Source organism: Oryctolagus cuniculus, chromosome 3 (assembly GCF_051225735.1).
Source record: "Oryctolagus cuniculus isolate XC-2025 breed Fujian yellow rabbit chromosome 3, ASM5122573v1, whole genome shotgun sequence".
Classification (NCBI taxonomy): Eukaryota; Metazoa; Chordata; class Mammalia; order Lagomorpha; family Leporidae; genus Oryctolagus; species Oryctolagus cuniculus.
This window is the reverse complement of record NC_142869.1, coordinates 167878183-167891595: the sequence shown is the minus strand read 5'-3', so window position 1 is coordinate 167891595 and position 13413 is coordinate 167878183. Positions and strand designations below refer to the sequence as shown.

Sequence of the window (13413 nt, the reverse complement as noted above, 5' to 3'; positions counted from 1 at the left end):
TCACCAGCAAAACAGATCAGAAATCCCGCGAAGGCCCGGATCCTCCTGGGTCGGGAGTCGATGCGCGCACAGTAGGACCAGGCCTGCGTGCCAGCGCACAGTAGGACCAGCATCCTCCTTGCCCGACCCATCCTCCTCTGCCACACCTCACAGACACAGGCAGGGGGCTCAGCCAACACCAGGGAATCTGGGCCCAGCGAGAGGGAGCAGGGTCCCGGTCCCTACTCCGCGGGCCCACTTAATCCAAGGGGACCGGCCACCAGTCCCGCGTGTGCTGCGCTGGCGGCACAGCGCGTACCCTGACACGCGACTTGAGACGCTCACCTGAACAAGTGCAAAGGAAGAGTGAGTTGCTGTTTCTACAGCGTGAACACTTCGGGGCTGATGCCTTGCAAAGCACAGAAGGGAAGGGAGTCTGGGGGGGTGGGATCAGCCCTAGAGGGCTTCCTGGAGGAGGTGGGAAGGGCATCTTGGTTTCAGGGGTTGTACCGATGGAGGCAAGCTGCCTGTGCCAGCCAGGGCAGGGCGAGCCCAGCTGCAGTCCCTCAGGCCAGGGCCGTCCTTGCGTTGGCAGAGAACATGATCCGGTACACAGGCAGCCCCGACAGCCTCCGCTCCCGAACCCCGATGATCACCCCCGACCTGGAGAGCGGAGTGAAGCTGTGGCACCTGGTGAAGAACCACGAACACGGCGACCAGAAGGAGGGCGACCGGGGCAGCAAGATGGTGTCGGAGATCTACCTGACGCGGCTGCTGGCCACCAAGGTACCCCGCCCGGGGCCGGAGGGAGGGGCGGGGCATGGGGTGGGGCGTGGGGCAGGGCCTCCCACCCCAAAGCCATCTAGCTTGCTCCTGCCTCTCCATTGCCCGCCTCTCCCTCCCAGGACTGGACCTCAGAATCCTCCCTAACCCAGAGCTGCAGACAAAACCCAGAGAGGCCAGTGCTGGCCTGCCGGCCACGCTGTCTGCATCCTTGCTCTGCGCCTGCTCGCTGGCCAGCCCCGTTCCCTGCCTTCCTCCGTGCCTTAGGACATAGTGGCTGCTCCTCAGGGGTGCACACCCTCTCCCAGTGGAAGTGGGCTCCGTCACCCTGGGGCGTCCCCCCCCTCCGGAGCCCGTCCTCAGAGCTGTTGTGGGTCCCTCCCCAGGGCACGCTGCAGAAGTTCGTGGACGACCTGTTTGAGACCATCTTCAGCACGGCGCACCGGGGCTCCGCCCTGCCCCTGGCCATCAAATACATGTTCGACTTCCTGGACGAGCAGGCCGACAAGCATGGCATTCACGACCCGCACGTCCGCCACACCTGGAAGAGCAACTGGTGAGTGACAGGAGGCGGGGCGCCGGCAGAGGCGGGGGAGTGCTCGCCCAGCCCCAGCAGCGGCCCGGAGTCCTCCAGGCCCCGGGGAGGCGTTGGCCAGCTGAGCCCAGCTGCACCGGCAGGTGCGTTCTCCAGCCCTCGCCAACCTCCTCTGTTCTATTTTTGGGCTCCCTTCTTCTCTCACTTCCCTGAGTCAGATGTGTCTGGGTACCTTTCTATCAGTCAATCTGTCAGTCCATCAACAAACACTGAGTTGGCTAAATGAGCAACAACAATACCAACAATGAGCCGATGTCACCAGCAGGCCACTCTCCCATGCAGGTGCCACCTGGGTGCCTGACATTAGGCTAGGCCTGGGGATCACAGGCTAGTAGGATATGGCTCCTGTCCTCCGCAAGCCAGCAGAGTAGGAGGCCAGGGACTCAGCCAGGCTGCACAGACGAGCACTCGGGAGGAAGCTGCCATGTGCACCTGGGGTAGAGGGGTCGCACCTGACACTCAGGTTTCGAAGCGCACCTCGGAATCACCCAGGTGAGCAGCAGCCATGTCCACCTGCCACACAGCTCCCTTTCCCAGCTCTGGGTGGGGAAGAGGCCTGCCTGCGGCTGCTCCGCGTTCCTGGGAGACAGCAGGCACGCCCCGGCCTCTCCTCCATGTGTGGTTTGCATCTCAAGCTCCCGCTGCGAGGTCAGACATCAGCACCAGGGACTGAACCTCACGCGGAGCCGGGCCTCGGGACCCCACGCGGTCTCTGTTGGGACAGCCCAACTGCAGCGGGGCTGGTTTATATGTAGTCCCTGTTGCTTCCAGGGCGGCCGCTCACGTGGCCCCCCTCCCAGGTCGCTCTTCCCCGGATCATTTTCCCGCTGCCCAGTGCCTGACCCTGCACGGACCAGTAAGGTCCGGGGCACAGCCGGGCATGCAGACGAGCGGCCCTGGACCCCAGGCGGTAATGCAGAGTAGGAGGAGGCCAGGCAGGGGCGCTAACCCTTGACTCAGTGTCCCGGGCCCAGCTTCCCGTCTGCTGCATGGTTTGTCCCGTGGAGCTAGAGAGCCGAGGCTGCCCACGGTGGAGTCCCCCAGCTGCCTGCACGAGGGGCTGCTCGCTCAGGGCTGCCCCACGGGGAGAGGCCCACGTCCTCGCTCTGCAGTCCTGTGTCCGCCCTCGGGTGAGGCGGCGTTTCAACCCCTGGGCGTCTCAGCCCGTCTGCTGGCTGGCCAGCTGCGCCCCTCCCCCTTAAACACCACAGCCTTCAGGACGTGAGACGTCCCTGCCCACACTGTCCTCCGTCCTAGGCCATCCCTCCAAGGCTTAGCAGGAGGGAGCTTTAGCAGGGAGCTGGACAGGAAGTGGGGCAGCCAGGGCTCGAACCGGAGGCCATAAGGGATGCCCGCACCGACCCCAGATCCACCTTCTATGCCAGTTTTTCCAGTTAGTCCAGTGTTAGCACACAAAGTCCAGGTCCAGATCCAGGTGAAGGAAACCCCGGCACAGGGACAGCAGCAAGCATTCAAGTTCAAGTTCTCCCACCAATGACACTCCCCTGACCTGACCCCTCCCGCCCTGCCAGAGAAGCAGTCAGCGCTTAAGGGAGGATGGATTGGAAAATGACGGATTCTTTATTCTGGGCCCAAGGTGTCACTCACCCTCCGCCCATCCCCCTACCATTTCTCTTTTAAATAAACCTCCTGCTCACTTAGCCTGAGTGCCTGCAATCAACCAGAGATGAGCGGCACCACTAATGTTAATAATATGTTAATATTTCATTAGGCAAGAGCCCAGGGGTGCTGTGGCTTCCCTGTTTGATGTGTGCCTGTCATCACCACCTGCTTAGAAGGGGGGGAGTAAGCAGCCCGGGCAGGACATGTGGGCTCCTGCAGCCCCAGTTCCAGGGAGCACTCCTGGAGAGCCCGGCAGGTGCAGGGCACCCAGGCTGAGGGTCCTGCTCTCCCCTCGGGGCGGATGGGCGCGGCCGCGACTCCCATCTCTCACGGGGGTGCCCCGGGCTGCGGCCCCGTGATTCCCCATTCCCGATTTCCAGCGCTGAAGCACAAGCCGACAAGCGTTGTCAGGATCGCAGTAAATACGTGTTGATGGATCGGTGCACTTGAGTGGCAGGTCTCGCCAGCGCTCTAGCACGTGTCGACTGCACCTGCTGGCCGCTGGCCGCTTCATCCCCTATAGAAACATCGCACGCACCGTTATGGAAGGAACGCAGCCCAAAGGGTTTAGGTTCTAAGAGGCAAAGCCAAGCACACACCAGCAGTTGTAACTATAACAACAAAAACAGCAGTGAAACACCAGGGGACGTGGGGGTGCGGGGGAGCAGGGGAGGGAAAGTGTGCTCCCTCGCCCAGCGCCCTCCCCCTCCATCCCCCCCACCCCTCACTGCTGACTCAGCAGGCTGCGGGAGGCAGGGCCAGAGGAGGCAGGTGGGCAGGGGTCCCCCCCAGTCCCGCTCCGTGCCTAGCCACAGATTCCAGGACCCAGCGAGTGACTCAGCGCGCTTTTTCTCCTTTGTTTTTGCTGATTCCCTGGCTGCAACCCAGCCTCCGCCCCTTCCTCCAGGCCTCTCAGGGCATAGGAACACACATGCATTTTTAAAAAGTTACTTATTTACTTGAGAGGTGGAGTTACAGAGAGAGGAAGAGACAGAGAGGTCTTCCATCTGCTGGTTCACTCCCCAAATGGCTGCAGCAGATCCAAAGCCAGGAGGCAGGAGCTTCCTCCAGGTCTCCCACGTGGGTGCAGGGACCCAAGCACTTGGGCCATCCTCCACTGCACTCCCAGGCCACAGCAGAGAGCTGGATAGGAAGTGGAGCAGCCGGGACTGGAACCGGCACCCGTATGGGATGACGGCACCCAAGGCTGAGGCTTAGCCCACTACGCCACGGCGCCGGCCCCCCAGGCATAGTTTACAGCTCAGACCATCCACAGGGCCACTTTGAAGCCCACCTTTTCTCCAGTCCAGAGGAAGCACCGCACGTTCCTGAGCCCTCCCCCTCCTCCAGAAAGCACTGGTAGACAAGCCACAGCCTCTCCCGACACCCACCACTCCCCTCCCCACAGCCTGCCGCTGCGCTTCTGGGTGAACATGATCAAGAACCCGCAGTTCGTGTTCGACATCCACAAGAACAGCATCACGGACGCCTGCCTGTCGGTGGTGGCCCAGACCTTCATGGACTCCTGCTCCACGTCGGAGCACCGGCTGGGCAAGGACTCGCCCTCCAACAAGCTGCTCTACGCCAAGGACATCCCCAGCTACAAGAACTGGGTGGAGAGGTGAGTACCGGCCAGGGAGGGGCCCGGCTTGCACGGCCCTGGCTGGAGGCCCCTCTGTCTCCGCTCGGCCTGGTCCCGCAGTGGCCACTCCCGGGGCCTGTGGTTGTCTTGCTGTCCACTGCCGAGAGCTTGGGAACCTCTGCAGAGCTTAGCCCTGAAATGTCCTGCAGGCCCAGAAGGGGGCGCTGTTCCCTGCTCAGATCACCACGCGGGCAGGAGCACACATCCCACCACGCACTGGGGCAGACACACACACACACACACACACACACACACACACGTCCACACCACCGAACCTGCGGTGCAGGCCGGGTCATTGCGCTCCAAGGGACAGAATAGCCTTTGGCCACAGAGAGGCTGGAGGCCCCGCCCATCTCTCCCATCCACCCGGCAGCTCTGTGAAGATGCCATTGTCACCCTCCGAGCAGCTTCTCGCCGTGACCCCCACGCCCCGGTGTGGTCAGTGTCTCCCCAGCCGTGTGGCCCCGGGCAGGCGCCGTCTCTCACCGAGCCCCTGTGCTGCAGGTCCACCTGGGAGCTGTAGGGCTGGGCCCTTCCCAGTGCCGCACTGACTCCTGGGAAGGAGCCACAGGCTCCGTCTGGGCCATGTCGGCTCCGTGTGCCCGCACCCCAGTTCAGGCACTGCGGAAGCTCCACTGGTTTCCCCAGCTCAGGAGGACAGGGACGAGAGCCTCCTTCTCTGCCCGGGAAGATAAGGAAATGCACGCCCAGAATGGCTACGTCATCGGCTCAAGCTAATGCAGACGGCCAGCATGGAACAGACCCCAGTCCAAGCCTCTTAGCTACCTCCCCGAATCTCCGTTCTGCTACTTGTGAGACTTGCAGATAGGGCCCGTGCCAACCCACATGGTGCCTAAGCGTGAATTACGGAAGGTGCCCCTCTCTGGTGGGTGATGGGCTGGCTGGCAGCCCCAGCCTGCACTCAGAGCGCAGTACGTTTGTGCAGTGGACAACCTGCACCACTATACGTGGTATCCCTGCTTTAGACTTCCTTTCTGTCGCTTTCAGGTAGCTTAGATTAGAAAACTGAGGGAAGCTCAGAATTGTTCGCTTCTTGAAAAATAAGATCAGAAATTGTTTTCGACTTAATGCCCAAAGACAAAATGAACAGTACCATTTTGTCCATGGCAAAGAACGTCCCATGATTCACGTCTGAGAATTGCCTTCCGGCCTGCAGAGGGGATAATTACGGAGTGTGGAGCCTGCCCACTCCCCGGAAGGGTCTGCTCATGCTTGCCCTCCCCCGCCTGTGGTACCCTGCGGGTGCCCGCAGTGGCCACGCCCCCTTGTCCTCACATCTGCCTATGTCTGAGTCACCTCCCCCTGCTGCGTGCTGGCCCGCTCCCTCCAGGAGCAGTGCGGGAGGGAAGAGGCAGCAACAGGGCCCCTGGCAGCCCTGACCGAGGCCCAGGCTGGGGAAGGGGCGGGGACATTCTCGTGACCTGCAGGGCTGGCTGTCAGAGGGGAGGCCAGGCACCTGCTGGGCTGGTGGCCCCCGTGGGCTCAGTGCCGGGTGCGCGCCGAGCCGCGGTCCCTGTGGCTCTGTTGGCCGCTTCCCCGCCAGTTCTCAGCAGCCGCTGCCCACTCCGGAAGGGCATCGTTTGCCCTCCTGAGGCCCCACACGGGGTGAGGGTCCAGGAACCAGCTGTGTGGACAGGGCTGCACGTGGAGCTGGGCGCGTCCTGCTCTGATGCAGAGTGAGGTGCAGGGAGCAGACTCCCCTCGGGGTCCAGAGGACGCTGGCCACCTGCAGGCCAGAGGGGGACAGGGCGACCCTCTGCAGCCGGGGGGCCCCTGTGCACAGTCCTCTCCTCCCGTTGTTCCTGCCCCAAAGCCCTGCTAATGCCAGTGCTGCGGCCCCTCCCTCCCCCATTAAACTTCCAGCTTCTGAGAAGGGGGGGTAGCCCGTGCCCCTCGTTCATCATTAGCCTCCTCACCAAGGACGCAAGGACATGGCCGTGGCCCACGACCAGCTGCAGCCTCACCCCCGGCCGTACAGGCCCCGTCTTGGTGGCCGTGCCCTCTGATCTGAGCTTTCGAGTGTCGTGGGCCTCAGTCACTCAGCATCGCTGGCTTCCCCCTACCCCCAGGAAGGCAATGGAGTCAGACTGGGCCCCTGGGATTGGGCCGGGGATACCACACACTTGATGGCTATCCGTCACGTGTGTCATGGCCTGAAAAAGGCCAAGACTTTTCAACATTAAATACGCTCCGTAAGGAAGCTGTCCATCCTGCTGTACACCCATGGTGGGCGCCCTGGGGAGCAGTGCAGGAGGTGAGGGCCAGTCGTGTCATTAACGTAGGCGCTGCTCCAGGCCGGGCATGAATGGCCTTCATCACGCGTCTACTGGGCACATGGGATATGCCAGACTCCATCCCTTCCTCGAGGCACCCACGGTCAGGGAAGACACGGGCAGGAGCTCAGCAGGACCCGGGAGCTGTAACAGTGGCGGGGGAGGGGGAGGGTGCTCTGGCAGTGAGGCCTTCACTCTGCTGGGCCCAGAGAGGTGTCGTGGTTCGCAGAGGGTAGGGCTCCTATGCACGGCCTCAATGGACAAGTGCTGGGGCCATCAGAGCACCAGGCTCAAAATAGCTATCATGTCTTTGTCCTCTGGGTGCCGGAAGGGATGACAAACCTTCTTCCTTCTCAGAACACTCAGACATCCGAGACCATCTCCCCAATCACCAGGGAGCTGTCCTAAGGCAGACGCAAAACCCCACTGCCCCACTCTGGGCCTGGGATCCCGGCCAGCGCCCCTGTCCTATCCCATTGCAGACTGATCGGCGGGGAGGAGCCACTCCTGGGACCTTCCCCTTGGTAGCAGCTCCCTGAGGACCGTGCCAGGGCCCCCAGGGATGCTGGCCAATGCAGCCAGAGAGCTGGGTGAAGCTGGATAAAGGCAGCTTCCACCTGCCAAGGGCTGGCCGGCTGGAGGGGTCCTAGCGAACTTGCAGAGACCCAACCCCGTCTGAAGCCGGGCTCACCTGTAGGACAGGACCAAGTTCCGGTGCAGGGGCCCGGGCTGCCCTGGCCCTCCTCACGGCACAGCTGAGAACCTGGGTTTGAAGCTCATTCCCGGGGCTTGATGCAGCCTTCCCAATCAGTAAGACTTCTCAACCGGGAGCCGGGCATGGAGACCAGTGCAGCAAGGGCCAGGAGGATGCAATCGCGCACACGCCAGAGAGGGTGCCACCCGGGCATCAGGCTGGGGTGTGTGAGGCTGGCAGAGCCCTGGGTGGGGGTGCTGGGGGGTCCAGGCAGCATCAGTCGAGCCCTGCAGAGAGGCTGGGACCCATCAGCACCGGGCAGGGCTGGGTGGAGACAGGCTGGAGAGGGAGCCAGCCACACAGCATTGAGCTGTCCATAACCACTTCGCCAAGACGACGCCTGTGGCTGAGCCACCCATGTGTGGTCACCGATGTGCACTGGGCCAGTCCAGCCCTCTCAGGACAAAGGCTGTTCCACGTGGACTTGACTGGGAACGCCGTGGGGGTGGCGCATGGCCCATCAACGTGAGATGGGTGGGTGGAGCCCCAGCCCCAGCCCCAGGCCATTTGCACACCCCCACGGCTCCAGCCTCTCTCCTTCTCTCTTCCTGTCATATTCTCTTTGGAATAAAGGGGCTTCCAGTGCTCTGCCCTGAGGAGAACCACTGTGAGGGGACCAAGTGCTGGGCTTCTGCCTTCACTTTGGGGACAGCAGTCCCTGCCCTGGGCTCCCGTGAGCGTCAGGATTCATCCAGGCTACAGCGGGAGCCCCAGTGACACTGGACCAGGGGACAGCTGTGTCCCCTCTGGGAACCCCGCTGGAGTGTTGACTGGCTGTAGCTGTGGCCCAGCTCTGTTTGGGATCCGTGTAGCCGGCTCAGGTGTCCCTTGTTCACCGCCCCCCCCCCCAAGGCCGCCTGTGACCATAACCTCCACTGGGCACACAGGGCTCCTTGGGAGGCGCACGGCCCTTGAGGGGACTGTGGCACACATCCCCCTGGCACATGGCAGGGTTGGGAGCCGCCGCTGAAACCCCAGGTCATTTGCTATGAAATGGGACGTTGGCATTGACTGTGCCAGGGGAAAGGTGACCATGCGTGGAGGCTGTCGTGGGAACTTTTGTCCCTGCAAGGTCACCAAATCACCCGGAACGCGGGGTGAGGAGGAGCCTGAGGGTGTGCTTTGCAGTGGGCCGCGGCACCAAGTGAGGCAGGACAGGCAGGCGGCGGCCGTGACAGCTCCGGAGCAGAACGAGGGGTGCAGTGGGGGGGGGGCTGTGAAGGATGGGAGTCCCTAAGGGCCTGGGGGAGCACGGCCTCAAGGGAGCCCCCAGGCTGCTCTGAGAAAGGTCACGTTGTGAGCATTTCACCTGTTGCCTGTCTCAGCAGCGTGTCAGGGACTGAGACCCAGCCCACCCCAGCCAGCCAAGCTGGGGAGCTGGCATTGCACCTGATTTCCCTAGCACCCTTCCCAGAGGGTGGGCTCCCCTCCCCCTGCCCTCCCCCTGCCCTCCCACCTCCACCTTCCCCTCTGGCCAGATGCAAGGACAGAGCTCCAAAGCCAGCGGCCGTGGCTCAGGGCAGGGCAGCCATCCCAGCCCTGGCCTGCAGGAGCTGGCCCAGGGCAGATGGAGCTGTCATCGCATTGAAGGCAGGAGAGCTGCCTCCCACCCAGCTCCTGGGCGCTGGCGGGACAGCACAGGACCAATGGGGAGGCACGTGGACAGTTGTGGACTGGGAAAGGCCTAGGGCCAGGGAGGGGGGTGAGAATGCCCCCTGCACTCACAGGGTCAAGGCCAGGGGCAGAGCTGGGATCCAGCGGGGCCCGTCACTGTCTCCAGCACTTGCGTGGTTCCAGGCTGGCAGAGAGCGTCTCCCTGGTCTTCCCCTCGTCCCCGCCACCCGCGACTCCCCCACCCACTGTAGGGCTGGCATTCTCCGGCCTGGCCACCCTCGGGTTGGTGGGGGCTCCCCGGGTTCCTGACGCCTGTCTTCTGCACCATCTGTGAGCCTGAGAGCATGCAGCAGAGTGGAGGTGACCGTGTGTGGGACACCGGGGCCTTCCGGTTCCTTCTCAGGAAGCGGCACCACTCCCCTCTGGCGGGGGGGGCGGCGGGGTTTAGTGCATAAAATGTCAAATTGCAGAAATTAAAAATGTAAATGCTGGCATCTAATTAACCAGTTGACAGCAGTGCACAGCTGCAAGTGACAGTGACGGATTGCCTTCTGCCAGCCTCTCTCCCCAGCCCCGGCTCCTCCCGTTTAACCCCAGGAGAGGGGAGGGCACCAGGGGAGAGCAACTGCTCCCAGGAGCCCTGGCTCCGCTGGAGGAGACCTCTTGTGCCTGGGGGAGGAGGCATCCAAGGGGCACGAGTCGGGCTGGACCACCGGCTGGCTGGGAGCAAAGTGGCTAGGCGAGGCGAGGTCCTTCGTACTCCTGCCCCTGCTCTGTCCGCCCTGCAGCCGGGCCTTGCTGACCCAGGTCCCTTCCGTCTGTGCCTCCTGCAGGTGAAACAGCACAGGGCTCCTCCTGGGGGCCCTGTGGTCCCCAGGTGGTCTCAGCTGGGGCACCCACTTCCTGGAGTGCACGCTAGGTGCTGGGAGTCCTGTCTCCCCCTGCCACTCTCCACGCACGGCTGCAGCTCCTCCCCCACCCCTGTCCCTTGGCAGGTATTACTCAGACATCGGGAAGATGCCGGCGATCAGCGACCAGGACATGAACGCGTACCTGGCCGAGCAGTCCCGGATGCACATGAATGAGTTCAACACCATGAGCGCGCTCTCAGAGATCTTCTCCTACGTGGGCAAATACAGCGAGGAGGTGGGCCGTGCCCTGCTCGGGGTCTCCTGGGAGGAAGGGGCAGCGATGGGAGACAGCTTGCATGTCGCATGTGCAAGAACACCCCCAGACCCCCGTCCCCGCTTCTGCCATGGAAAGTCTCCCAGCCGGGCCTCGGGCTGTGCTGAGAAGACTGGAGATAAGAGTGCTGCCTGCCATACAGCTGCCTTAATCTCCACCCTCCTCAGATACAGAAAGACCTGTTCCTCTTCTGTCTGTATTTTTATCCCCACCCCCCATATTTCCTCTGATTTTCCATTTTTTCTTCTAATTTTCTTCTTTTAGAAGATTCATTTATTTATTTTGAAAGTCAGAGAGAGATCCTTCATCCACTGTTCACTCCCCAAATAGCCACAATGGCCAGGGCTGGGCCAGGCCAAAGTCAGGAGCCAGGAGTTTCTTCCAGGTCTCCCACAAGGGTGCAGGTGCTCAAGGACTTGGGGCATCTTCTGCTGCCTTCCCAGGTGCGTCAGCAGGGAGCTGGACCAGAAGTGGAGCAGCTGGGACTTGAACTAGTGCCTATATGAGATGCCAGCTCAACCCATCTCGCCACAATGCCACCAATGATTTAATCTTGTTTAAATAAGCACCTCCCCACTTTCATGGGCAAACCATGGGGTTTGGTGGAGTTTGATGTAGAATAGAACAGAGCAGGATAGACTAAAGTAGAACCAAATTGAATCGGATCAAAGAACAGAAGAGAATGTGGTTTGGGGCCAGCACGTGGTGTAATGGGCTAAGCCTCTGCCTGCAGTGTCGGCATCTCAGAGGGGCACTGGTTCCAGTCCCAGCTGCTCCTCTTCTGATCCAGCTCTCTGCTATGGCCTAGGAAAGCAGTAGAAGATGGCCCAAGTCTCTGGGCCCCTGCACTCATGTGGGAGACCCGGAAGAAGCTCCTGGCTTTGGATCAGCCCAGTTCCAGCCATTGTGGCCATTTGGGGAGTGAACCAGAGGATGGAAGACCTCTCTCTGTCTCTCCCTCTCTGTCTGTGACTCTTCCAAATAAATAAGTTAAAAGAAGAGACGAGGGTGTGGTTTGGGTTGCTGTGTTCCCTAGACAGGCAGTCTGTCCTGGGGTAACTGCCCCTGTAGACACTCGTCTTTCCGGCCAGTACAAACATACACTCTGACCCTGGAGATGAGGCTACCTGCTGTTTCACCTGCAGGGAGCCATGGTGTCTTTGCACAGGCGACTTCCATGGGCAGTAGACACACATGTTGGGCAGACACGGTGCCGTGTGTGATGGCATTCTTGCTCATTGCCAGATGGTTGCCCACCCGCTGTGTGCCATGGCCAGGCGCCTCCCACATCTCCCACCCACATGGCTCAGGCTGCCTACCCGCCCAGCAATGCCCTGTGTGCCTCTGTAGGGGCACGTGTCCTCCAGACCTGTCAACCATGGCTGTGTGTGTGTGCACCCTAAGAACCCAGACACGTATGCATAACCAGTAACCTCCCTGTCCCTGGCCTTGCAGATCCTGGGACCCTTGGACCACGATGACCAGTGTGGCAAGCAGAAGTTGGCCTACAAACTAGAGCAAGTCATGGCCCTCCTGAGCTTCGACAGCTGAGAACCGACCTTCCAGGGCCGTCCTGGAGGGAGGGACACACCAAGCCGTGCCTCAGTCTAGATCATCATCTTTACCAAGTGCAAGTCCGACTGGCATCAGCAGCACCCCCTGGGCAGCGCTGCCCCTCTCTCCCTCCCCCCCTCTCCCTCTCCCTCCCCCCCCGCCTCTTCCTGTCTCTCCCTCCTTCCTGAATCTCTCGTCTCTCAGTTGCTCTACCGACATGATTGGAGCGGGTCCCGGCCCCTGAGTCAGCGCAGGGCTGGCCTGGGCCCCTGCTCGGGGACCCGTCCAGAAGATGCCAGTGGAGGGCTGTCCTGCCAGCTGTCCATCAGCAGCGGGGCCCGAGCGTGGAGGAGCCGTGGACAGAGGCTGTTTCCGGGCTGCTGCCTCCTTTTCCACTTCGGGAGCCCCGGGTGCAGACCTTGGCCTAGGGGAGAGGCGGGGAGTTCGGTAAGAGCCTCCCCGGGAAGACACCACCTGGCGCCCCTCCCCGTGGCTCCTTCTCCAAGGGGCCCGCTGGTGGTCTAGGTGCTTTGCAGATGCCAGAAGACCCACACCTCCCCCAGACCGGAGCAGAGAACGTGGGAGGAGCTGCAGCCGCTCCTTGGGAGTGCTCGTGTCCCCGTGCGATCGCCACGGAGCCCTTCCAAGTGCCCGCAGGGACCGGCCTGCCCGGCCTCCTCCCCTGCCGGGCGCAGCTGGCAGAAGGAATGGCGGGGGCATGCCAGCAGGAGACACTGCTGACCTTCGGGTCTGACAGAGAGGGAGAAAGCGAGAGCGCGCTGCGTCTACCCTGGAAGCAGACCTTGCTGTTTTTCATGAATCCCCCAGTGCACGTGAGTCACGACCATAGTCATGGGTCCAGTCCGTTGCCAGAGCCTTGGGCGCTGTCTCGAGGAAGCGCCTCCGCCCGCCTTGGCCTTCGGCACCCTTGGTCAGGGTCAGTGTGGACCGCGAAGGGCAGTGCGTCCAGGAGATTCTACCTCCAGCCATCCTTCCTGGGAGCCCACCGAAGGCTGGGGCGGCCAGCCCAGGCCCTGTTCCCTGCAGAACCTGGTGCCGCTGCTATGCAGCCGACCTTGTCCCTGGGCCGTCCAGACCTCCTTGGAAGTGTTTCCTCAACATCTGCGCGGTCTCTGTAGTCGATCTTCCTCCTCCTCTCTACAGCGGTCGTCACTGACACACACGTACTCAAGCACAGGCTCGCCGAGACAGACCAAAACGTGCCAGCCAGGCCCAGCCCCAGCCTGGTGTGTCTGGGAGGGGTGGACCTGGCCGGAAGTGGGAGGGGACAGAAGGTGGCCTTGGCCGGGCACCCACCCGTCCATCTGTCCTTCCACCTGGGGATAGACTGTTTTCGCCAGTGAGGCAAGTGTGTGCTCAGAACCGAGGA

At 62.1% G+C, this 13413-nt stretch overlaps 1 protein-coding gene across 1 annotated transcript in view; it reads left to right on the top strand.

Annotated features, from left to right (window-relative positions):
• The window catches only part of PLXNA4 (plexin A4), a 426904-nt gene extending 414749 nt beyond the window's left edge, over positions 1 to 12155 (top strand). Inside the window, exons 28-32 of the mRNA XM_051848990.3 lie at positions 575 to 765; positions 1149 to 1318; positions 4389 to 4601; positions 10280 to 10430; positions 11925 to 12155. Of these exons, the coding sequence (XP_051704950.1) occupies positions 575 to 765; positions 1149 to 1318; positions 4389 to 4601; positions 10280 to 10430; positions 11925 to 12020 (821 nt within the window). The 3' untranslated portion in view covers positions 12021 to 12155. The remainder of the gene's footprint in view (positions 1 to 574; positions 766 to 1148; positions 1319 to 4388; positions 4602 to 10279; positions 10431 to 11924) is intronic.
• Positions 12156 to 13413: the final 1258 nt, after the last annotated feature.